Source organism: Siphateles boraxobius, unplaced genomic scaffold, assembly GCF_051911475.1.
Source record: "Siphateles boraxobius isolate OS27281-9 unplaced genomic scaffold, OSU_SipBor_1 130, whole genome shotgun sequence".
NCBI lineage: Eukaryota > Metazoa > Chordata > Actinopteri > Cypriniformes > Leuciscidae > Siphateles > Siphateles boraxobius.
In genome coordinates, this window is record NW_027508734.1 from 405,001 (window position 1) to 431,015 (window position 26,015).

The 26,015-nt window shown below is 39.6% G+C and overlaps 1 protein-coding gene and 1 long non-coding RNA gene across 2 annotated transcripts in view; both read left to right on the forward strand.

The window, feature by feature from the left end:
* The window catches only part of LOC143737862 (uncharacterized), a 41,488-nt gene that overhangs the window by 13,562 nt on the left and 1,911 nt on the right, over positions 1-26,015 (forward strand). Inside the window, exons 8-16 of the mRNA XM_077229721.1 lie at positions 1,612-1,793; positions 1,896-2,008; positions 2,091-2,155; positions 2,258-2,436; positions 17,173-21,870; positions 22,146-22,327; positions 22,569-22,630; positions 22,891-23,021; positions 23,183-25,884. Of these exons, the coding sequence (XP_077085836.1) occupies positions 1,612-1,793; positions 1,896-2,008; positions 2,091-2,155; positions 2,258-2,436; positions 17,173-21,870; positions 22,146-22,327; positions 22,569-22,630; positions 22,891-23,021; positions 23,183-25,884 (8,314 nt within the window). The remainder of the gene's footprint in view (positions 1-1,611; positions 1,794-1,895; positions 2,009-2,090; positions 2,156-2,257; positions 2,437-17,172; positions 21,871-22,145; positions 22,328-22,568; positions 22,631-22,890; positions 23,022-23,182; positions 25,885-26,015) is intronic.
* Positions 14,361-17,147, forward strand: LOC143736449 (uncharacterized). Its single transcript, XR_013203450.1, has 4 exons — positions 14,361-14,420; positions 16,635-16,685; positions 16,945-17,001; positions 17,083-17,147. It is a non-coding gene; the product is annotated as an uncharacterized LOC143736449 (long non-coding RNA).

Sequence of the window (26,015 nt, forward strand, 5' to 3'; positions counted from 1 at the left end):
TGTTTATGTTATCGTTATCGGCCCGATAAGAAAATTTGGCCGATATATTAAAGCAATTAAATAACGTATTATTTCCTTCAGCTGAGACGCTTCAGATGCGCACTGTTCAACATGATGGTTTTGAATGGCTTGAAATATGATTGAAGTCACTTCAAAAAAGAAAATACTGTTCACTGCAACATCTGTCATATCGGCTATAAATATATCGGCTATATCGACATAAATTTATAATAAGAATATAATAATTGTGTTTGGGACATGGCTTTTGATGGCGAGACTTTTGTTTTTGTAATCAGGCTCTCAAACATTATGTAAAAAATTTGGATTTAGATTTATCGGCCAATATATCAGTTATCGGCTTTCAAATATAAAGAATTATCGGTTATCGGCATCAGCCAAAATTTTCATATCGGTGCATCTCTAAAATTTGCAGTCCATCATGCTTTCAGTCAGACAGATTTTATGATGTTCTTAAAGTATTAAAGAATGTCATATTAACTCTTATTTATCATATGCATTAGATTGACACTTTTATCCAAAACAACTTGCATTTAATGTAATATATTCCATCAGCACTCGCATTGGAACCCTTTGCCGCTGCAAGCGTGATGCTCTACTTTTTGAGCAATGGGAACGCCTATACTTAAAGGGATAGTTCACCCAAAAATGTAAATTCTGTCAGTAATTACTCTCCCTCATGTTGTTCAACCCCGTAAGACCTTCGTTCATCTTCGCAACACGAATTAAGATATTTTTGATGAAATCTGAGAGTTGGATCACTCCTCCATAGGCCTCTTGAGGGATTGAAACTTGCCAGCCTCGAAAATTAATTAAAGTTCGCATCGTTAAAATAGTCCAAGTGACTACAGTGGCTCAATCTTAAGTTTATCGAGCGACGAGAATACTTTTTGTGCGCAAAACCCCCCCAAAAATAACGACTTTATTTCAACTATTGATTTCCTTCTCTGTGGGCGTCGAGTGAGTTCACTAGTGTAACAGCGCAGCGCTTCTGTGTTGTACGTCACACGCATCATCACACACATGACCAGCGTCGGCCAATAGTGAGCCTACGTGTGACGTAGCACTACGCTATCACACTACGCTATCACACTACGTTAACTGACTCGAGGCCCACAGAGAAGGAAATGAATAGTTGTTTGTTTTATGCGCACAAAAAGTATTCTCAGATTTCATCAAAAATATCTTAATTCGTGTTGCGAAGATGAACGAAGGTCTTACGGGGTTGAACAACATGAGGGAGGATAATTACTGACAGAATTTACATTTTTGGGTGAACTATCCCTTTAAATCTCCCTGATAAGAAAAACTACTTTTGTACTTTCATTGTAATTTATTATGATTACCATACTCATTACTGTCAACACAGCACAAAACATGAGAAGATTTTTCCTCCTTTTTGAATATTTAATTTAGTTTTTTTTTGCTTTCCTAAGCATTTATGGTTGTGTGGTTAGTTGCATTTATGGTTGTGTGGTTAGTTGCATTTATGGTTGTGTGGTTAGTTGCATTTATGGTTGTGTGGTTAGTTGCATTTATGGTTGGTTGCCCAGTATATCTGGAAGCAGTTACAATCTCTTCTTTTCATTTCAGAGCTGTTACCAGAACCCGGGCAGAGCAAAATGTCCAGGCAGAGGTTGAGTTAGTGTTTAGTGAGAAGTCAACCGAACCCATTCCCAGTGCCACTTCCATTGTGGAGACTCTGAAAGAAGCGGCTACTAATCCAAACTCAGGCTTTAACCTCCCCGTTGATGCCACCACTATTAGTGTCATCAGTAAGTCATCACACTCCATGTACAGTTATCTGATATGCCCAACTGCCAAGAAATGTAAAAACTCTGTGCAATATGTGATACCTTTTCGAATAATTTTTGTAGAATCACCGCAGATAATTCCAGTGACAATCCTGACTGATGGGACCTTTGTGGCTGCTCTTTCAATTACAAGTTCAACTGAATTTAAGAACAGGGCTACGATGATAAAAACAGGGGTAGGTGTGATGCGTATACTTTTTTGGGTTATTTCGGCAAACATGCTTTTTTTAGTCTAAACAACTCTCTCTTTTTTTGCAGCTTGAACCTTTTTTCATTGCCGATTACCCTGCATCATTCAGCATCTTAACCGTAACAAAGTTCAGGTATGCATATGCCGGCGTGTTCTTGAATATAGCTTTTGATTTAACATATTTAATACACTGCATAGTTTTAATGAATGCATTTTGATTTAAAACTCTCTCCAGTGATGCCAGTGTAAAAACAAGAAGTGTCCCCACGATCCGAAACTCCATGGATCTTACATTTGCAGCGAACACCGCTCTACCCAATAACAATCAGATAGTGAACACTATAGTTCGAGCAGCCAAAAACAACTCGTTACCCTTCCAGCTCTTCACGTCTGAAATTGTGATAAATGGCATCGGTAAGTGTTGCACTTTAATCTTTTTGCGCAGATGAGTATTTATACTTTGATAACTGCACTCATATATTATATTATACTCATATATATTATATTATTATTTAGATATTGGCGTAGATATTGCACATAATTTAACTCACTCGTGCAAGTTCTGTGCTAATAATGCAGGAAATTTGGTTTCCAAGTATCCAAGTATGCTTTTAGGTGTTTATTAATAACAAATTCTATAAATTTCAGGCTCTGTTTCAAAGAAGAAAATGTATTAATCATCAATAATGAGCACAGTTCGTTTTTATTATCAGTGGCCACAAGTGATATCCGGTCTAGGAGACTTCACATCTTCACCTTTAATTCAAACATTAAAAGTGTCAAAGATTTTGTAGTCATATTGCGTAGTTGTCGATATTATCACAAATAAAACCATCGACTCCAAGCACAACTACGCAACAAATTGTGTGGACGTGATTTTTGTCCAGCCATACAAAGAAATATGAGAGAACCAACAAAATATTAATAACTGGTTATGTTGTGGTCAATATATGCTTTTTCCTGTCAGCTCTTTCTTTTCGTATAGTAAAATAAAAACTTTAGCTTTTTTCACCAAATAACAGATAAATACCTCCAAGTTTTTGAATTTTGTTCTTTCCTCATATTAAAAAATATTTTCCTCATATTTTGAGGGCTTAATCCAACTTGTAGGGCCAATAAAAACAGATACCCCCCCCACAACACCCCCCCACACACACACACACAACACTTTTGGCCACTATTGTATTCCCAATAAAAACGAGCACGAGAAAAGGACTTTATATCTTTGAAGGAATGCGTACTGTTGGATATTAACGCTTCAAGCGTGAAGTGTTGCAACTGTACTCTGTGTACTGTACTAGATGAGCTTCAGGATAAATGAGTGATGCATTCTGTGTGTTTTCTTCTCAACGCAGCATTTTCATCAGCCGAAGTCAGCAGGATCAGTGTGTGGACCGCTGTTCTCCTGGTCGCCGTGTCGCTTCTGCTGTCGTGGTTTGATTGACCATAACTACACATCTCACTAGAACGGATTCAGTGAAGGACTCACACATAGAGCTACTGATGCGACTTAATGAGCAATAATGAATGTAATGAAGTATGAGTGAAGAAATCCTATTCTGAAAACTTCACACTAGACTTAAGATTTCAGTTCTCGATCTGTATATTCCTGTGTTTTTATAGATTTAAGTCAGAGCCCTGCATTGTGCACTTATGTACAGTAGTTTTTATTTGATGAATACTTAAATTCACGACACTGGTTTGTAAAGTCTAAAGTGTGCGTGTGTATGATAGCACAAGTTCCACAAATACCTGCGATTAGTTTTTAAAATAGCATGTTTTTACATTTTTTGAAGTGATCAGTCAAAATGCTCCATGGACTATTTCATTTGATTCCCAGATTTATCAAAATGCTGACCGTAAAATCGGTTCAGAACAGAACTACTCCAGATAGATTCAAATAGTCCACATATTAAAATTGAAGGAGAACAGAAACATGTCCTGACAGATGGAAAAGGTTCACTTAAAAATGATGTATATCTTCATGAGGTTTCACACATCTGAAACGCAGCACAACCGCTCCGCTGACACGAACACAAGTGTCGAGGAGAAACTCACTCTTTTGAAGAGTTGGAAACCGGTTTTGGTAAGCAAAAGGATTTCAAAGATTATGAAGCCTGCAGAACAGCATGGAAGAATGATAAATATTTGCGGATATGACATCAGAAATGGCTGGAGGGAAAACGCACGGTCTGTTTATAATATTGCATAACACATAAATTTGCTCATCTAACATGTGTTTTGCAAAATGATCTGTATAATACCTGTATTTTCTAAATTATTTATTGTAGAAAGAAAATTCTGTTTCTGATGTTAATTTAATGCTAAACACAAAGGTCTTCTCTGTGAATTGTATTGCTGTATTGTTCACACTGGATGTGGTAATAACAGTTATTATGTAGACTACGTACTTATATTTATATAAACGCTGGTGACAAGTATTATAATGGCGATAAACAATGATGATAATAATAAAAAAAGATTGCATTATTATTTATTTTCTGTTCTTCCTTTCTCTCAGCAACCGCCTGTCCAGTTCTGTCTGCGATTCACTGCTTTCATGAAGCGTGTGATATATAAATTATTACAAAATATCAATTGATAGATCATACAGAAGTTTCATCATTCACTCAAACGCATTCATTCTCACTTGCTCACACACTCACTCACACACACACACACACACACACACACACACACACACACACACACACACACACACACACACACACACACACACACACACACACACACACACACACACACACACTCACTTACTCACACACACAAACACACTCACTCACACACAGTGTGTGAGTGTGTGTGTGTGTGTGTGTGAGTGAGTGTGTGAGCAAGTGAGTGAGTGTGTGTGTGTGTGTGAGTGAGTGTGTGTGTGTGTGTGTGTGTGTGTGAGTAAGTGAGTGTGTGTGTGTGTGTGTGAGTAAGTGAGTGTGTGTGTGTGTGTGTGTGTGTGTGAGTGAGTGTGTGTGTGTGTGTGTGTGAGTGTGTGTGTGTGTGTGTGTGTGTGTGTGTGTGTGTGTGTGTGTGTGTGTGTGTGTGTGTGTGTGTGTGTGTGTGAGTAAGTGTGTGTGTGTGTGCGTGTGTGTGTGTGTGTGTGTGTGAGTGAGTGTGTGTGTGTGTGTGTGTGTGTGTGTGTGTGTGTGTGTGTGTGTGTGTGTGTGTGTGTGTGTGTGTGTGTGTGTGTGTGTGTGTGTGACAGAGCGCCTCATCACCTCTCCTGAAACACTCCCTCAATCGTTGCACAATAGTGTGTGTGCGGGACGGACGGTGAAATACTTCAATTCTTTGCAATCTTGCATTTGTATGGAACTTGTTTGGTCATTAAAAACAAATATACCAACGCTTTTGGCTATACTGTAGGTTTGCATTCCATTTTTTAATGTTAAAATATCAGATTTTTGATTCAACAGAACACAGAAAATAATCTATCCAAGCTTAAAGGTGAACCAAGTAGTTTCCTCATCGTTTACAAATAACATATTTTTCAACAATGCACTATCAGTGGCCTAATAAAGAGCTCGCTTCATCTATGCCAAATGTCGTTTATGCAGTGCCTGAGAAACAGTTTACTACAATTCTAGATTATCAGCATAAACACGAGTCCTCAAACACAGTCCCAGTACGAGCAACTACAAGTACGCTTGAGATGTTCCGTCTCCATCAAAACATTTCTCCCTAACATGGTTTGATTGCAGCGAGGAGCGCGTTTGCTGAAAGTCGGATCCCACATCTGCTGGGTCACATACAGTACACTTTTTTTTCTTCTTCAATAAACATGCAACCCTCCATTACATATAAACATTTAACTCCCCAAGCAAAACACAAACACGATTTAAAATATGCAATTCTACATTACATCTCTCTCTGTCAGGACTATCTGAACTTTCAGCATGTGTCAATAAGTCTTTCAGGACTATCTGCGTTCTCGACCCGATCTTTTCGGGTCTTTAGCTCAGTTTTCTCCGGTTGTTCTGATTCAGCTGATAAATCTTTCAACGGATGTTGACGATTCATATGGAAGCTTGTTTCCGCCACTAAATAAATAATAATAATAATAATTGCGACTTTTTATCTCTCAATTCTCACTTTATTTCTCACAATTGCGTAATATAAAGTCACAATTGCGAGAGAGAAAACTAAGAATTCTGACTTTTTTTCTCGCAATTCCGACTTTATATCACATAATTGCGAGTTTATATCTCGCAATTCTGACATATTTTCTCAGAATTGTAAGATATAAACGTCCCGGGTTACGTATGTAACCCTAGTTCCCCGAAGGGACGGACGCTGCGTGAAATCGCAGTGGGAACGCCCTCAGCGTGACGCGTCTGAAGCATGAATGAAATCAGTCAATGGAGAGAATGAGCGTACGGCGAGTGACGTCATCGACCAGGAAGCTATAAATATCCCCTGAGTACACAACACGCCAGCTTAAAAGTTACTGAAGCAGCGACCCAAGGGGATGCCGAGAGTATGGCAGGACACGCAGCGTCCGTCCCTTCGGGGAACTAGGGTTACATACGTAACCCGGGACGTTCCCCTTCAGGGACTACCGCTGCGTGAAATCGCAGTGGGAACGCAATACCCACATCCCCATACGACCAAATCCCCGTCGTGTGTCATTAGGAGACACAAACCGACGAGAGAACCTGAGCCCCGGGAGTGGAGCTAAGATCGAGGGAATAAAATCTAACGAAAGTGTGCGGTGAGGACCAGCCTGCCGCATCACAAACGTCCTGAAGAGAAGCTCCTGAAAGAAGAGCTGTAGAAGCAGCCATACTCCGGGTGGAATGAGCCCTTACAGCCAAAGGTGAAGGCTGATGGGCCGAACCATAAGCAAGTGGGATGGCCTCGACCACCCACTTGCTCATCCTTTTTCTAGATGCAGGACACCCTTTCTTAGGTGACCCAAACAGACGAACATTTGTTCCGATCTCCTCCACAGGGCAGCTCTGTGGACGTAAGCATCAAAACCCAAACTGGGCACAGCAAATTAATTTTCTCCTGGTCTGACGTCAGAAAAGGCGGAGGACAGAAAACCTGCAGAACTATAGGTCTAACTGAAACAGTTGGAACCTTAGGAACATAACCTGGTCTCGGAAAGAGAAAGGCCTTAACCAACCAGGAGCAAATTCCAGGCACGAGGGAGCCACCGAAAGTGCTTGAATATCTCCAATTCTTTTTAGAGATGAGATAGCGAGAAGAAGGATAGTCTTTAGAGTAAGAAACTTTTCCGAAACTTCCTCGATGGGCTCGAAAGGAGCAAGGGAGAGACCTTCTAAGATGACGGCCAGATACCAAGCATAACTTCCTCGTGGAGGGAGCTCTGGATCGGAGGATGGTCTCAACGACCTCAGCCGAGAGACCAGAATCTATGAGCTGGGCCCCCTCAGAGGCCAAGCCCACAGCCTCCATAGCTCTAGACGGGGGTGAAGGATCGACCCACTCGCCTGAGAGAGCAGATCTCTCCTGATCGGTATCTCTAGGGGAGAGCCGTTGAGGAGAGACACTAGGTCCGCAAACCATACCCGGGCCGACCAGAACGGGGCTATTAGCAGGAGACTGAGCCCGTCCCGGCGAACCCTCTCCAGAACTCCTGGGAGCAGAGCGATCGGGGGAAAAGCGTACAAGCGTGACCTCGGCCACGGATGTACCATCGCATCCAACCCCAGCGGGGCTGGATGGCTGAGAGAGAACCACAGCGGGCAGTGTGATGTTTCTCGAGAAGCAAATAGGTCTACCTCGGCAAGACCGAAATGTTTCCATAGGAGTTCCACCACCTCGGGGTGAAGACTCCATTCCCCGGGCCTCGGCCCCTGTCTTAACAGGATGTCTGCCCCCTGATTTAAATACCCCGGGAGATAAAAGCTCTCAGAGAAAGAATTTTCCCCTGGGACCATAGAAGGATCTGACGTGCCAGTTTGTAAAGCGGGCAAGAACGCAAACCCCCCTGATGGTTGATATAAGAAACCACCGATGTGTTGTCTGTCTGGACAAGAACATGGTGGCCCCTTAGGTCTGGGAGGAAGTGTTTCAGAGCCTGAAACACCGCCAACATCTCTAGGCAGTTTAAGTGCCACAGACGATGATGGTCCTCCCACAGACCCTGAGCCCACCCGTGAGAGAGGCATCTGTCATTAGCATAACGCGACGACAAGGAGCTCCTAACACAGGGCCTTGGGACAGAAACCAAGGATCTTTCCACATGATCAGGGCGTGATGACACCGTCGCAAACTCACGATCATGCGAAGCGGATTTCCCCTCGGGGAGAATCCCTTGGTCCTGAGCCACCACTGTAACAGTCTCATGTGCAAGAGGCCAAGAGGTATCACGTTGGACGCAGCTGCCATGAGACCTAGCAGTCTCTGGAACTGTTTTACAGTGGATGACTGGCCTAGCTTGACCTGATCTACTGCAACGAGAATCAAAGCAATACGAGCAGGTGCCAATCGTGCCTGCATCGTCGTTGAATCCCACACTACACCTAGAAAAGTGGTTCTCTGTAATGGAGAAAGAACACTCTTTTTGGCGTTGAGCCTCAGCCCCAGTCACTTGATATGAGCAAGAACGACATCTCGGTGCCGAACCGCCTGTTGTTCCGATTGAGCTAGAATCAAGCAATCGTCTATATAGTACAGAAAGCGGATGCCCTGTAACCTCAGCGGGGCTATAGCAGCATCCGTACACTTCGTGAATGTTCGGGGTGACAGTGCTAGGCCGAACGGAAGAACCCGATATTGGTACGCTTCGCCCCCGAAAGTGAACCTCAGGAACTTCCTGTGTTGAGGGAGGATAGATACATGGAAGTAAACGTCCTTCAGATCTATCATGACAAACCAGTCCTCGGATCTGATTTGAACATCCCCAGTGACAGACACAGTGCCCTGTAACGTACTGGCAGGGAACAGCTGGTCTGGGCACTCCACAACCCTTCTCGGAGGGGGCGAGCGTCCCTCGGGAAATCGCTCGCCGAGTCTCTCTACGCCCTGTGAAGGCAGGGTTAGTAGAGCAGACCACTGAGGGCATCGGAAAAGACAGGGCACCGTGTTCTTGTGCAGTGAACTCAGGTCTTTCACGATAGGGACCACCCTCAGAACCCTGACGTTCAGCACGTCAGGATTTTTTTTTTTTTCGATGAAGTAGTATCCTAACTCCCTGCTGGGTGGGGGACCCATTCCGCCAGGAACTCTACTAAGGGAACCAGCCTCTCGAGGCTGGCCTCCGGATGAACATCCCGAGTGACAGACACAGCGCCCTGTAACATACTGGCAGGAAACAGCTGGTCTGAGCACTCCACAACCCTCCTTGGAGGGGGCGAGCGTCCCTCGGGAAATCGCTCGCCGAGTCTCTCTACGCCCTGTATAGGCAGGGTTAGTAGAACAGACCCCTGAGGGCATCGAGAAAGACAGGGCACCGTGTTTTTGTGCGGTGAACTCAAGTTTTTCCCGATGGGGACCACCCTCAGAGTCCTGACGTTCAGCCCATCAGGACTTTTTCGACGCGGCCTTTCTGGCGACAATGACTGTCCTCAGATCAGTCCTGCCCCGAGAAGGCCGCGCCGGAGAGCACCCCGCCTCGTCCCTCCAGTTTCTCTGCAGGGGGGCACGAGACGTGACACTCCGCTTCTGCTGTGCTCTTTTTGAAGACGAACTCGACGAAAGACTTTGCTCTGGTTGAACATTCTGCGTGACAGACACAGTGCCCTGTAACGGCGCACCGGCAGGGAACGACTGGTCTGAACACACTAGAACCCTCCTTAGAGGCGGCGAGCGTCCCTCGGGAAAGCACTCGCCAGACCCTTCTACGCCCTGTTTCGGCAGGGTTAGTAGGACGGGCCCCTGAGGGCGCCGGGAGAGACAGGGCACCCTTAAGGGAGGTGAACGCAAGTCTCTCTCGGCGGGGACCCCCCTCAGATTTCCTTTGAGCAGGTCGGCCTGAAAAGCCTGCATAAAAGTCATCGTATGCAAACATGCAGTCGCCTGCCGAGCCACCGAGTAAGCCTTCCCCACCAGCACAGAGGTATATATATTTATTTATTTATTTATTTATTTTTTGGTGGAAGAGCCGGTGCTTTAAGTGAAGACGATGAAGCAGGAGAGAGATAGCTCGCAAGCGTCTCCTCCGCCTACAGTATCGTCACATAACCAGCAGATTTAGCACCAACAATGTTACCATAAGCATTGGACTGATTTGTGTAAATTCTGCTTGAAACCGGTCTAACCCAGGTCTTTGAAACCTCAGCATGAAGATCTGGGAAGAACGGTAAGCACCGGCTAGAAGGTTGAGGTCGTGCAGACAGAAATCTATCATCTAGATTGCTTTTAATTCTAGAAACCTGTCTATCAGCTGGCAACTCGATACTGTTATTTTTTTTATTTTTTTTAGCTTTTCAACAGCCCGAGATAATACATCCATCAAACCTTCTTCATTTGCAGTATAATGTGATAAACTAGTTTTCTCTGATAATAAACTTTCGACATCCAGCTCCTCAGAACTGGAAAATCTCAATTCAACATCATCATGTGCCTCCACCCGGGCAGAAGTAACCGCCGCAGCGCGTGCTTCCAGAGCCGGGTGAGAGGCACTAGATCTCGTCGGAGATAGCTGAGATAGGGCGGAGCCCGTCTCAACGTCGCCAGCGAGATCCATCTGCGAGTCCCAAGATAAGCGCCGCCGCTCTGCCTCAACAGAAGCGGGACCCGAGCCTCGGGGAGCTCGCAGCAAATCACTCTCCTCGAAGAGCGATCGCCGCGAGCACAGAGTTCTCAAGGGAAAACGCTCGCAATGCTGACAATCGACTCCCTCGAGAGCCGACTGGGCATTGCTGCACTCCCAAATAAGCCACACTTAGCTCGTGTGAATCCCCACCCGTGATGTACCGAGTACAGGGGGGAACACACTTCTTATACTGCTCGCTCATATTGTTTTTTTTATATAAAATATATATAGTGAAAACTCCTGACAAAACAGACAAACACAATCGACAGATTCAGACACACACAGAGCTGCTGAAGTAACTAAAAGCTGGCGTGTTGTGTACTCAGGGGATATTTATAGCTTCCTGGTCGATGACGTCACTCGCCGTACGCTCATTCTCTCCATTGACTGACTTCATTCATGCTTCAGACGCGTCACGCTGAGGGCGTTCCCACTGCGATTTCACGCAGCGGTAGTCCCTGAAGGGGAACTCGCAATTGCGATTTATAAAGTCCAATTCCATGGGGGGAAAAAAGACTGACTTTTTTCCTCTCAGAATAGTTTATATCACAATTCTGACTTTATAACACGCAATTGCGTCTTTATATCACGCAATTCTGATAAATAAAGTCAGAATTGTGAGATAAAAAGTCGCAATTACCTTTTTTATTTTTCATTCTGTGGAAACAAGCTTCCATAGATTCCTCCTTAACGCATCACCACTTGTAGTTTCAACATTATAGGACCTTGGCTGAATTTGTTGAAGTAGCCTACAACGCCTTTCTGATTCCAAGTATTAGTTTTATCTTTAAATCTGACCTCCTCACCCACACGAATGACGAGTTCCTTTATCATAATAGATCTTTTGATCAGCCTTTTGTTGTTCTTTAAATTCTCTGACTTTCTCACCGCCTTCTGTCACGAGAAGATCCTCAGACATGGGTAAATAAGAACGAAGACGTCGTCCCATCAACATATGCTGGCGAGTTTCCACACTCAAGATAAGCAAGCAGTCCCATATAAAGATTTATTAAGAGGTTTCTTGAACAATGCAATCAATGGATTATGGTCAGTTTCAACATCAACTGTCTGTCCTGCCACAAATTGAGGAAATCTCTCACAAGCGAAAGTACAACACAAGAATTCAAGTAGCGAATTAAATTACTATACTTTATTTAAATTAATAAATTTTTCACTGACTGTGATTTTGTATAAGTACATGTTTTGAAATGCATAACTGAGACCGTACTCCTCTGATAACAGATCTCTGTAAACTGTAATATGGACTCATGCATTCTCTGTAAAGCTGCTTTGAAATGATGTGTATTGTGAAAAGCGCTGTACAAATAAATGTGAATTGAATTGAACAGCTGGTAGTGTGATTTTGGTGTATTTTTATTATTTGGTCAGTGGGAATGCCGTTTTAGCCAACATGTGTCATGTGATCTAAGCTGAGAAAATCTTAAATGTGATCAGCTGGACTATTCAATTTCAATGCATTTGCAGTATACGTATTAATAACAATTATTTTGTTACAGCACCCGATGACACAAACTTATGACTAAATAAAGTCCAGGCTATAAAAAATATAGCCCAGAATACCCGACTATACAATCTAAACAGATTTACACTTACACTTTACGACTTTTTAAATGGTTACAAAGTCAAAATTCCGGGCATCATAAACAAAATGACTGAAACAACCAGATTTTGAACACAACAAACTCTATGGAAAGCTGTTTTGACTTTCATTCATTCCCAGCATGTGAATTCTTCATATCAACAATTACATTTTCACTAGTTGTACTGTTAATTATTGATATCAGGAATTACATTTCAACTAGTATAAACTATAATTATTGATATCTGTAATTATATTTTCACTAGTTAAATTTCACCAGAGGCTGCCATTCGAATTCAATTGTTGATATCAAAAATGTATTTCTTACCAGTTAAAATTCCAATACACATGTCAGAAATACAATTCTTACTAGTAAAAATCAGATTTTTTTATATCAATAATCATAACACTTTACAATAAGGTTCATTAGCTAAGATTAGTTAACTACTTTAGTTAACATGAACTAAGAATGAACAATTCTTCTTCACTATTTTTAAATCTTAGTTCATGTTAATTTCAACATTTACTAATACGTTATTAAAATCAAAGGTTGTATTTGTTAACATGGACAAACAATGAACAGCTGGATTTTTATTAACTAACAAAAGATTAATAAATAAAGATTAGTAAATACTGTAACACATATATTGTTCATTGTTAGTTAATACATTAACTAATTAACCTGGCAAAATGTTACAAATAAGCCACTAGTAAAAATATAAATTCTTGATATCAAGAACTTAATTTTCTCTAGTTGAAATTTTAATTCTTGATATCTGTAAATATGCTAACCACTACAACATGTTACAATTGGTATTTCTGATATCTAAAAATGAATTTATTTAGGGTAGTAATTTTTAATCTAAAATGTCTTTTTTACTAGTAACAATCCCATTCGTAATATATATCAGAAATTAACATTGTCACTAGTGACAATTGAATTATTGGTATCAAAAAGGAAAATTTCTACTAGTCGCAACTCAACTGTTGATATCAAGAACAGACATTTGCGCTAAATGATTTTTACTAGTAAGAATTGTATTTCTGATATGTGAAATTGGAATTTTAACTAGTAAGAAATCAATTCTTGATATCAATAATTGAATTCGAATGGCAGCCTCTGGTGACATTTAACTAGTGCAAATACAATTACAGATCTCAAGAAATAGCATTTCTACAAGTGGAAATGTAATTCCTAATATCAAAAATTGCTATTGTCACTAGTAGAAATCTAATTCTTGATATCAATAATTTTAATTAGTGAAAATTTAATTGTCGATATCAAGAATTTATATCTTGGGAAATAATAAAAGTCATACGACTCTCATAGAAACATGATCCTCATTGCTAAGAGATGAGCGACAGATGAAAACAATACGGGTGTTCTTTATCGTCTCAAAATACATGTTTGATATTCTAAAAACAGTCTAAAGGCAAAAGTCGTGTAGCGTATTCCAGCCTTTACAAAACACAGTCACAAGGAACAATAATATAATAACATATTATAATATAATATAATATAACAGGCAAAAACATCAGGATTGTTTGTAAAAGTCATGTTAATGCCTTTAAAGGTGAACTGAAAAGTTGCAAGGGTGTGAAATTTACCTAAAAATAAATCACTTAAACAGACATTCAAGTGATAACAACTAGTTAACAGACAAAAGGTTAGAAAAGCAATTTTGGTCTGCAAAAAAAATCCTTATCCATCTCCTCTCAGCTTTCAAAGATTTTCCGTCTCAGTATGTCAGCATTGAACAAATCTCAGACTGGTTTGTTTAAGATGGAATGTAACAACAGAGCATTTGTTAAGAGCCAAATTACAATAAGAAGCACTTAAACTTGTGAATGTTGTTTAAGAATTCCAATTGTCATTGAATAACTATCTTCCTCCTTTTGTAGAATTGATTGTCCTTGTGATAATGACACAGCATATGACTCATAACAGAGGTAATAAAGCTGAATTTGAGTAAGGCATGTGTGCACTTACCTTTGCCATGGGACTTACAGCCTGACCGGTGTTTAAGCATCATTCGTTCAACTGATCAGACGGATTGGGTGAGTTTGATTTTCTTTCTTACCTTTAAACTACTGATGGCACTTTCAGCCTTTATAGGACTATAACTACAGAACATTTTACTGAAATAAGAACATTTTCCCAGAAGATAAAAGTCAATAATGTGTATTTTTAAATTAAAAAAATAAATACATTTCAAAATTTGCATAGTATTTTCAACGTAAATATCAGTTACTAGCTTAGTTGAGTTTAAAATATAAATGAATAATAAATAATAAAAATGTCACAAAAAAATCTGCCATACAAACTAATTCCTATACCAACATATACAATCTCTAGTCACAAAACAGTTCTGTTAAATGATTACAAGTTTTCTAAAATGTTGTTTAAATATGTGAATGAGGAATTGTCTAATTAAATATTAATAAATTTGCATACATTTCCAGAACATAAATCTGACCATTGGATAAAGTCAAGTTTAAAACTCTTGTTTGATTGTGTTGACATGGTGCAGTTAAAGATTTTTACAGAGGGGTTTTTGGATATCTGTTTTTAATAATCCATAAATCAGAAAATACTCTGAACAGCCGGGAAAAATTGCCATTTTCAACATGTTTTTAGGAATAAATAGTTCAGTAAAATGTGAATGGTATATGAACAAACCCCTCAGTAAAAACCTGCAGAATATAGATGGGAATAAAATTGTAAAGTTTGGTGTATGTAAGTGCTGATGAAGTGGAGAAAAAAACTTTTCTTTAGCCTTTATTTATTTGTGTGATTTTAATTACAATGCATATCTTTAGAGTAAAAAAAAAAACACTTAAATGTGAATTTCAAATGTTTTCTTTCTAGTCTGAAAGACGACATATTATGGAAGTACAATGAATAGCTCAACAAAAAACTAAAAAATCTAACGTTATTGGTTTTACCTGTAGTGTCTTGCCTTAACTTGAAACCCAGAAGCCATGAATATGAAACTCAACCAGACAAGTAAAAAATTTCAACTCTCAAAGCAAGCAGAACCAGACGCACAAAATGGAAGTGCAAATTGAGCACAACATTTTATCTGTAATAATATTTGTTTAAATTATTCAAAAACGCCAACCCAGTGGCATGAAATTTGTGACCGTTTGTGGGTCCCGTTGAACTCGACAGCCAGCAGACCTCAACTGCAAAGTATCTCGGTCACACTAAGATAAAACTGCAGTATGCAGGGGTTAAAGCAAAAACAAATCTTTTGACTGAAAAATTGTCCTCGGCCACAGCCTGTCACACAGTTTAAGAGCAGTTTTTTCTTCTTCTTGTAATTAGGAGTATAGTGAGTACACGCATTACCTTCACAAATGAAATACTCAAAGAACATTTGCATTTGAAGAAAGGACATTTTGAACTGCTTTTCTATTATCTACACACTTTATACAAAATGGAAAGGCAGAATGTGCATATATATATATATATATATATATATATATATATAAAATGTGCACTTCTCTCTATAGACGCGTTCACTACATTTGGACATTTTTGTGTAATTATGTTTATTAAACGTGTAGAATACTTTCCAAAACGTTACATATAGTATTATAAATGTTATATATAGCATTATAAATTCAGACGTACATGATATAAAAAAATAAACATATTAGAATAACTTTTAAAATAGAATGAATACGGAGCAGTTTTTCCGTAAGCCGGGATGGAAAACCCGGAGTGGACTTTGGAATGATTAGAATGCTGACAGAAGTGCAGAGAGGAACGTGCTCCCGCTCCACTCCAGGCTTTGATCACATCCCTCGAAGGGTGAATACACCTCATCTTTCCTTAATTCAAGACCTATTCAAACTGAAATTAAGACATTTATTACACTATTTGAGAAATGTAATCATATTTACGGCCTTAAAATTATGAAAAGTGAATTTAAGACATAAGGACAGGTGGGAACCCCGCAATTGACGGAAACCGTCGTAGACTCGCTGCAATTAATGGAAATCCATCGTAGCAACTCAGAACTTTAATCCCTGAGTATTGGAGAATGGGATGATAATGGGTCTCAAAACTTTTCATAGAGTCATTCTCTGATCCAACACACCTCATTCAACTCAGCTCAGTAGACAAGAGCTCCATGACCTGGTGTTTCAGATGGAAGATTCCACATTCTGGGCAATAAATTTATAGGGCAAAAAACGTTATATTACATCTATTTTATGATACCTTCATTTATCTATCATATGTTGTGTTTAATTAAATTCTGACAGCTATCATGATGTGGAGAACATCATTGATGATCACAATTTTTATGTTAACAGGTAAGTTCATGTCCTTTCACATTAATATTGAGTTTCATATTGTTCATCCCATTGTTTTTACTCATATACTTCTGTTTTTGTAATATATGCACTTTATCTTACATTTGGTCTTTTTTAATAGCACATACAGTAATCAGAGCTCAGCAAACAACTGATGTCGCAGAAGCCACAGACTCAACGGATGACTTCACAACAGAATCAGTTCTTCACATTACAAATGATTCTACGACAAACACAATTGATGATGAATTGCCCACAGAAATAACCATGGAATCAATTACAAGTAAAACTGCTGAATCTATAACCGGTTTAACAGGTAAGTTCACTTCATCATAAACAATTGCTTCAGCTACCCAGGAAAGAATTTACTAAAAAAAAATATTCACATTGTTTACAGATGAATCAACCAATGATGACTTGACCCAAATGATAACAATGGAAGATTTTTCAACATCTTTGTTGGATAACCCTACCAAAGATCCTACAGATCATTCAACAGAGATACCACAATTTACAACAGAAATTACTGACAAATCACCAACAGATTTCACAGATGCGTCAGCCACAGATATTACAGATGAACCAGCAACAGAATTTACACTTGATTCATCAGATGAGACTAAAATATCAACTATTGGAGTTTCATTTACTGATGAGACACTGGAACCGGTAACAGCATTCCCCTCAGACATATCTACAAGTGTAACAGAGATATCAACAGCATTTACAACAGATTCATCAGAGGAAGATTCAACTGAGGAAACTGAACCGTCAACTATTGGAGTAACTGATGAATCAACTGCAACCACAAAACCCCAATCAACCACAAGAGTTACAACTGGATTCACCTTAGAAGAAACAACTATAGACTTCACTGGTGAAATAACTACTGATGAGACACTGGAACCGATAACATCATTCACATCGGACATATCTACAAGTGTAACAGAGATATTAACAGCATTTACAACAGATTCATCAGAGGAAGATTCAACTGAGGAAACTGAACCGTCAACTATTGGAGTAACTGATGAATCAACTGCAACCACAAAACCCCAATCAACCACAAGAGTTACAACTGGATTCACCTTAGAAGAAACAACTATAGACTTCACTGGTGAAATAACTACTGATGAGACACTGGAACCGATAACATCATTCACATCGGACATATCTACAAGTGTAACAGAGATATTAACAGCATTTACAACAGATTCATCAGAGGAAGATTCAACTGAGGAAACTGAACCGTCAACTATTGGAGTAACTGATGAATCAACTGCAACCACAAAACCCCAATCAACCACAAGAGTTACAGCTGGATTCACCTTAGAAGAAACAACTATAGACTTCACTGATGAGACTCTGGAACCGATAACATCATTCACATCGGACATATCTACAAGTGTAACAGAGATATTAACAGCATTTACAACAGATTCATCAGAGGAAGATTCAACTGAGGAAACTGAACCGTCAACTATTGGAGTAACTGATGAATCAACTGCAACCACAAAACCCCAATCAACCACAAGAGTTACAACTGGATTCACCTTAGAAGAAACAACTATAGACTTCACTGGTGAAATAACTACTGATGAGACATTGGAACCGATAACATCATTCACATCGGACATATCTACAAGTGTAACAGAGATATTAACAGCATTTACAACAGATTCATCAGAGGAAGATTCAACTGAGGAAACTGAACCGTCAACTATTGGAGTAACTGATGAATCAACTGCAACCACAAAACCCCAATCAACCACAAGAGTTACAACTGGATTCACCTTAGGAGAAACAACTATAGACTTCACTGGTGAAATAACTACTGATGAGACACTGGAACCGATAACATCATTCACATCGGACATATCTACAAGTGTAACAGAGATATTAACAGCATTTACAACAGATTCATCAGAGGAAGATTCAACGGAGGAAACTGAACCGTCAACTATTGGAGTAACTAATGAATCAACATCAACCACAAAACCACAATCAACCACAAGAGTTACAACTGGATTCACCTTAGAAGAAACAGCTATAGACTTCACTGATGAGACTCTGGAACCGATAACATCATTCACATCAGATATATCTACAAGTGTCACCGGAAAATCAACAGCATTTACAACAGATTCATCAGAGGAAGATTCAACTGAGGAAACTGAACCGTCAACTATTGGAGTAACTGATGAATCAACATCAACCACAAAACCACAATCAACCACAAGAGTTACAACTGGATTCACCTTAGAAGAAACAACTATAGACTTCACTGATGAGACTCTGGAACCGATAACATCATTCACATCGGACATATCTACAAGTGTAACAGAGATATTAACAGCATTTACAACAGATTCATCAGAGGAAGATTCAACTGAGGAAACTGAACCGTCAACTATTGGAGTAACTGATGAATCAACTGCAACCACAAAACCCCAATCAACCACAAGAGTTACAGCTGGATTCACCTTAGAAGAAACAACTTTAGACTTCACTGATGAGACTCTGGAACCGATAACATCATTCACATCGGACATATCTACAAGTGTCACCGGAAAATCAACAGCATTTACAACAGATTCATCAGAGGAAGATTCAACTGAGGAAACTGAACCGTCAACTATTGGAGTAACTGATGAATCAACTGCAACCACAAAACCCCAATCAACCACAAGAGTTACAGCTGGATTCACCTTAGAAGAAACAACTATAGACTTCACTGGTGAAATAACTACTGATGAGACACTGAAACCGATAACATCATTCACATCAGAGATATCAACAGCATTTACAACAGATTCATCAGAGGAAGATTCAACTGAGGAAACTGAACCGTCAACTATTGGAGTAACTTATGAATCAACTGCAACCACAAAACCACAATCAACCACAAGAGTTACAACTGGATTCACCTTAGAAGAAACAACTATAGACTTCACTGATGAGACTCTGGAACCGATAACATCATTCACATCGGACATATCTACAAGTGTCACCGGAAAATCAACAGCATTTACAACAGATTCATCAGAGGAAGATTCAACTGAGGAAACTGAACCGTCAACTATTGGAGTAACTGATGAATCAACTGCAACCACAAAACCCCAATCAACCACAAGAGTTACAGCTGGATTCACCTTAGAAGAAACAACTATAGACTTCACTGGTGAAATAACTACTGATGAGACACTGAAACCGATAACATCATTCACATCAGAGATATCAACAGCATTTACAACAGATTCATCAGAGGAAGATTCAACTGAGGAAACTGAACCGTCAACTATTGGAGTAACTTATGAATCAACTGCAACCACAAAACCACAATCAACCACAAGAGTTACAGCTGGATTCACCTTAGAAGAAACAACTATAGACTTCACTGATGAGACTGTGGAACCGATAACATCATTCACATCAGACATATCTACAAGTGTAACAGAGATATTAACAGCATTTACAACAGATTCATCAGAGGAAGATTCAACTGAGGAAACTGAACCGTCAACTATTGGAGTAACTGATGAATCAACTGCAACCACAAAACCACAATCAACCACAAGAGTTACAACTGGATTCACCTTAGAAGAAACAACTATAGACTTCACTGATGAGACTCTGGAACCGATAACATCATTCACATCGGACATATCTACAAGTGTCACCGGAAAATCAACAGCATTTACAACAGATTCATCAGAGGAAGATTCAACTGAGGAAACTGAACCGTCAACTATTGGAGTAACTGATGAATCAACTGCAACCACAAAACCCCAATCAACCACAAGAGTTACAGCTGGATTCACCTTAGAAGAAACAACTATAGACTTCACTGATGAGACTCTGGAACCGATAACATCATTCACATCAGACATATCTACAAGTGTAACAGAGATATTAACAGCATTTACAACAGATTCATCAGAGGAAGATTCAACTGAGGAAACTGAACCGTCAACTATTGGAGTAACTGATGAATCAACTCCAACCACAAAACCCCAATCAACCACAAGAGTTACAGCTGGATTCACCTTAGAAGAAACAACTATAGACTTCACTGATGAGACTCTGGAACCGATAACATCATTCACATCGGACATATCTACAAGTGTAACAGAGATATTAACAGCATTTACAACAGATTCATCAGAGGAAGATTCAACTGAGGAAACTGAATCAACTTCAACACCACAATCAACCACTGTAATTATAAATGAATCAACATTAAAAGAAACAACTGTACACTTTACTGACAAAATAACTACTGATGAGACACAGGAACCGACAACAGCATTCACATCAGACATATCTACAAGTGTCACAGAGATATCAACAGCATTCACATCAGACATATCTACAAGTGTCACAGAGATATCAACAGCATTTACAACAGATTCATCAGAGGAAGATTCAACTGAGGAAACTGAACCGTCAACTATTGGAGTACCTGATGAATCAACTGCAACCACAAAACCACAATTAACCACAAGAGTTACAGCTGGATTCACCTTAGAAGAAACAACTATAGACTTCACTGGTGAAATAACTACTGATGAGACACTGGAACCGATAACATCATTCACATCAGACATATCTACAAGTGTCACCGAAATATCAACACCATTTACAACAGATTCATCAGAGGAAGATTCAACTGAGGAAACGGAATCAACTACAACACCACAATCAACCACAGTAATTATAAATGTGTCAACATTAAAAGAAACAACTGTACACTTTACTGACAAAATAACCACTGATAAGGCACTGGAATTGACAACAGCATTCACATCAGACATATCTACAAGTGTCACAGAGATATCAACAGCACTTACAACAGAGAAACATTCAGAGGAAACTGAACTAATAACTACAAGAGTTACCGATCAATCAATTACCACAACACCACAGTCAACCACAGGAATTAATACTGGGTCCACCATAAAAGAAACAACTATAGATTTCCCTGCGTTACCAACAACTGAAAATGCGCTGGGATCCACGACACAATTCACACAAGAAATATCTAAAAGAGTCACACTCACACAACCTGAGGTAACCACATCCAGGACTACAGCAAATACAGAAGGATCGATGACATCAGTAGATACTACCACTGACAGCTCACCTACCAGTGCAACCACTGTCTCGCATGAAAGTACCCTCTTTTGTAAGTTAGACAAACACACATTGTATTTTGTGTGATACATGACAATGCAAAATGTTTGCTAAGGTCATTGACATTTTTCCAGTTGAAAAATTAGTTTGTAAATTATTTATTTGGCATTCTACTGGAGAGAATGGACAGTCCTCTGTTAAAGTCATAAAATTAGGTTTTCATTATTTAAACATAACCTGTGTTTCATTCAGGTGACTTGGTTTTTAAAGAAGTTATGTATTTGCTGTGATTTAGACTAATATCCATTTATTCATCCTTTAAAACAGCACCAAAATCTACAACACAACCACTAACAACTGTAGTGGAACTCACTAAAACTGCAACAACGCCTACACTACTTACAACTACGGTGCTTGTCAGATTTACCAGTGATGAAACGTTTGATCTTGCACTGCTGGACTCAACTTCCCCTCAGTTTACAAATCGAGAACAAAGAGTCAAAAATGAAGTATGCTGTGTAGAAACCTTTCACATACCTTTTTATTTAAGATGTTGCTTAGTCAAGACAAAGTACACAGAATAGAAAGAACATCAAAAAAATGCTTAAGTGCACTGCACTAAAACTGAAATAATTGTTACAGTTAATACAACAACATTTTCACTACCACCATAACTCTTTATGTGCTGGATTTTTTCTGTTTTAAACTTTATAACTTAATGTTTAACATGCCTTTGTATCTTTCCTACAGTTTGAGCCAATCTTTAAAAAAGCATTTACCTCGTTTCTCGGACTGACAGTTATTCGGTTCCGGTGAGTATTTCTGAATTTCTTGATTTGTGTAATCTCCAGAATACCTAGTCCATTTCTATCTCTATGCAAAAATCTGTGCTTGTTTAATAAATCGTGGTTTTGATCACGGCACCTGCTATGCTTTTAAACTTATGAAATAAATATACATACAACAAGCAACATGCTTATGGATCTAATTACATTAACTAAAGGCTCATTTTGAAACTTACACACTATTTGACAACCTTTAACATAAGACTTTGCTCTCTTTTTATGTGTAGTTCTGGATCAGTAATCACAGACATGAATTTGAAATTCATAATGATGGACATGCTCCCTGATGATTACAATAATAATATCACACAAGTTATCATGAATGCAAAAACTACATTTAATATAACCAGTGTGGATGGTAAGTAAATCAGTCGAAATAACAAAAAAAAGTAAATTATCATTGAATTGAATTTTTATGGAGACAATATTTGAGACTAATATCACTTCTCTGTTGTTTTTGTCAACTATAATTCAATCTACAATACAAACAATTATCAAATTTACAATAAAAAACATCAGTCTGGCCAACAAATGATGCTACAACTTCAACCAAACCTTACATAACAACCATTACACCCACTACAACCGAACCAATAACAAGCCAGCCTACAGTTACCCCACTCCAGGATACAAAAAACATCCAGACTACAACCCTCACAACAACTATATTTCAACCTGTAACAACTGTGATCCAGTCATTAACAACTTCACAACAAACTGAAATGCAACCTACAACTGAGACTCTATCAACAATGACTACATCACACCGAGCAACAGCTACAACCCAGGCTACAACCGAGCCTAGACTCTCAACAACTGCTCAGCCTACAAATACAGCCCAGACAGCAACTATTTCACAATCCACACAAACTGAAATCCAACCTATAACGGAGGTCCAGTCAACAATGACTACATCACAACTAGCAACAGCTACAACCCAGGCTACATTCTCAACATCTGCCCAGCCTACAGTCCAGACTGTAACCATTTTACAAACTACACAACCGGAAATCCAACCTATAACCGGGGCCCAGTCAACAATAACTACATCACAGCTTGCAACAGCTACAACTGAGCCGACATTCTCAACATCTCCCCAGCCTACAGTCCAGACTGTAACCATTTTACAAACTACACAACCTGAAATCCAACCTTTAACTGGGGCCCAGTCAACAATAACTACATCACAGCTTGCAACAGTTACAACCGAGCCCACGTTCTCAACAACTGCCAAGACCATAACTACTTCGCAAACTACACAAACTGCAATCCAATCTATAACTAATATCCAATCAACAATTACGTCAAAGCTTACTACAGCTACAACCCAGCCAACATTCTCAACAACTGCCCAGCCAACAAACACAGCCCATTCTGTGACTACTTCACAACCTACACAAACTGCAATCAAACCAATAACTATGGCTATAACCCAGACCACAGCAGAGCCTAAAACTTCAATCCAGCTGACAAAATTAACCCAACCTCAGAGTACAACTCAAGTTACAAATATACCTACAACCAAATCTGCAACTTCTGCAATCCAGACCAATACTACAACCCAAGCAATCTCAACTTCAATCAAGTCAACAATGACATCAAACCCTGTGACAACTACAAGTAAACAGCCAACAATTGCAACCCAACAGACAATATTAACCCCTTTAAAACTTACGACTACTACCCAACAAACAACAAATGTACCCCAACCTACCAGTACAATTCAAGCTACATTTAAATCTACAGACAAATCTACAACTTCAAGCCAACCTGTAACTCATTCAATCCAACCCACAACAATTACAACCCAGTCTACAGCTGAAACTACTTTTCAGCCTAAAAATACAGTCCCAACCACAGCCACATCCCAACCACTATATCCCATATCTACAACAACTATATTCCAGTCTATATTTACAAGCCAGCAGATAACTAAAAAACTAATTTCAATCGATACAACCCAGCTTAAATCTGCTGCAACCCAAACTACAATAAATGCTTCATCTTCATCCCCTGATACAACTCTGGACCAGCCTATGATTCCACCTACTGCACTACCTAAAGCTACTACAATCCAACCTACAACGACTGCAACTCAGCCTACACTTCAAACGACAACACAGACAATAGCTTATTCCCAGCCAACACCCACAACAACTACAAACCAGGTAATAACTACACTTGGAACTACAACTGCAACCCAGTCTACAACTATAACCTCATCTAATGTACCAAACCAACTCACCAACACAACAACCAAGCCATTACTTAAAACAACAGCACCGCTCACAACTACAGTCACAGTCAGATTGACCAACAATCAAACAACGACGACATCACCACCAACAACATCCACAACACCACCAACAACCACAACACCAACAAAGGCCACAACCACAACACCACCAACAACAACCACAACACCACCAACCACAACCACAACAACAACAACAGCCACAACACCACCAACCACAAAACCACCAACAACAACAACAACAACAACAACAGCCACAACACCACCAACCACAACACCACCAACAACAACAACAACAGCCACAACACCACCAACCACAACACCACCAACAACAACCACAACACCAACAACAGCCACAACACCACCAACCACAACAACCACAACACCACCAACAACCACAACACCACCAACAACAACAACCACAACACCACCAACCACAACACCACCAACAACCACAACACCACCAACAACAACAACCACAACACCACCACCAACAACAAAAACAACACCACCAACAACAACAACCACAACACCACCACCAACAACAAAAACAACACCACCAACAACAACAACCACAACACCACCACCAACAACAAAAACAACACCACCAACAACAACAACCACAACACCACCAACAACAACAAAAACAACCACAAGAAAAGCACCACCAACAACAACAACGACAACACCACCACCAACAAGAACAAAAACAACACCAACAACCACAACACCACCAACAACAACAACCACAAGAAAAACACCACCAACAACAACAACACCACCACCAACAACCACAAGAAAAACAACACCAACAACAACAACCACGACCACCACTACAACAGCAGTTCAAACACGCCCTCCACCAGTTGTAACCATAGAGATGATAATTTTAGTAGTTTTCACTTCAGATCTAGGAAACACGGCAAGCGTGGCATTTAAGGTCCTAGCAGAAAAAGTTGAAACTGAGGTGAGTTATTACTTATTATGAGTTAACTTATTCTTTTTGCTTTCATGTTTGCTTTTTTGGTTTTCATCTTTAAATCAAATTAAACCAAGTATCTCACTTGGTTGTGATCTTTTGGTGGCAAGTCTCCCTTC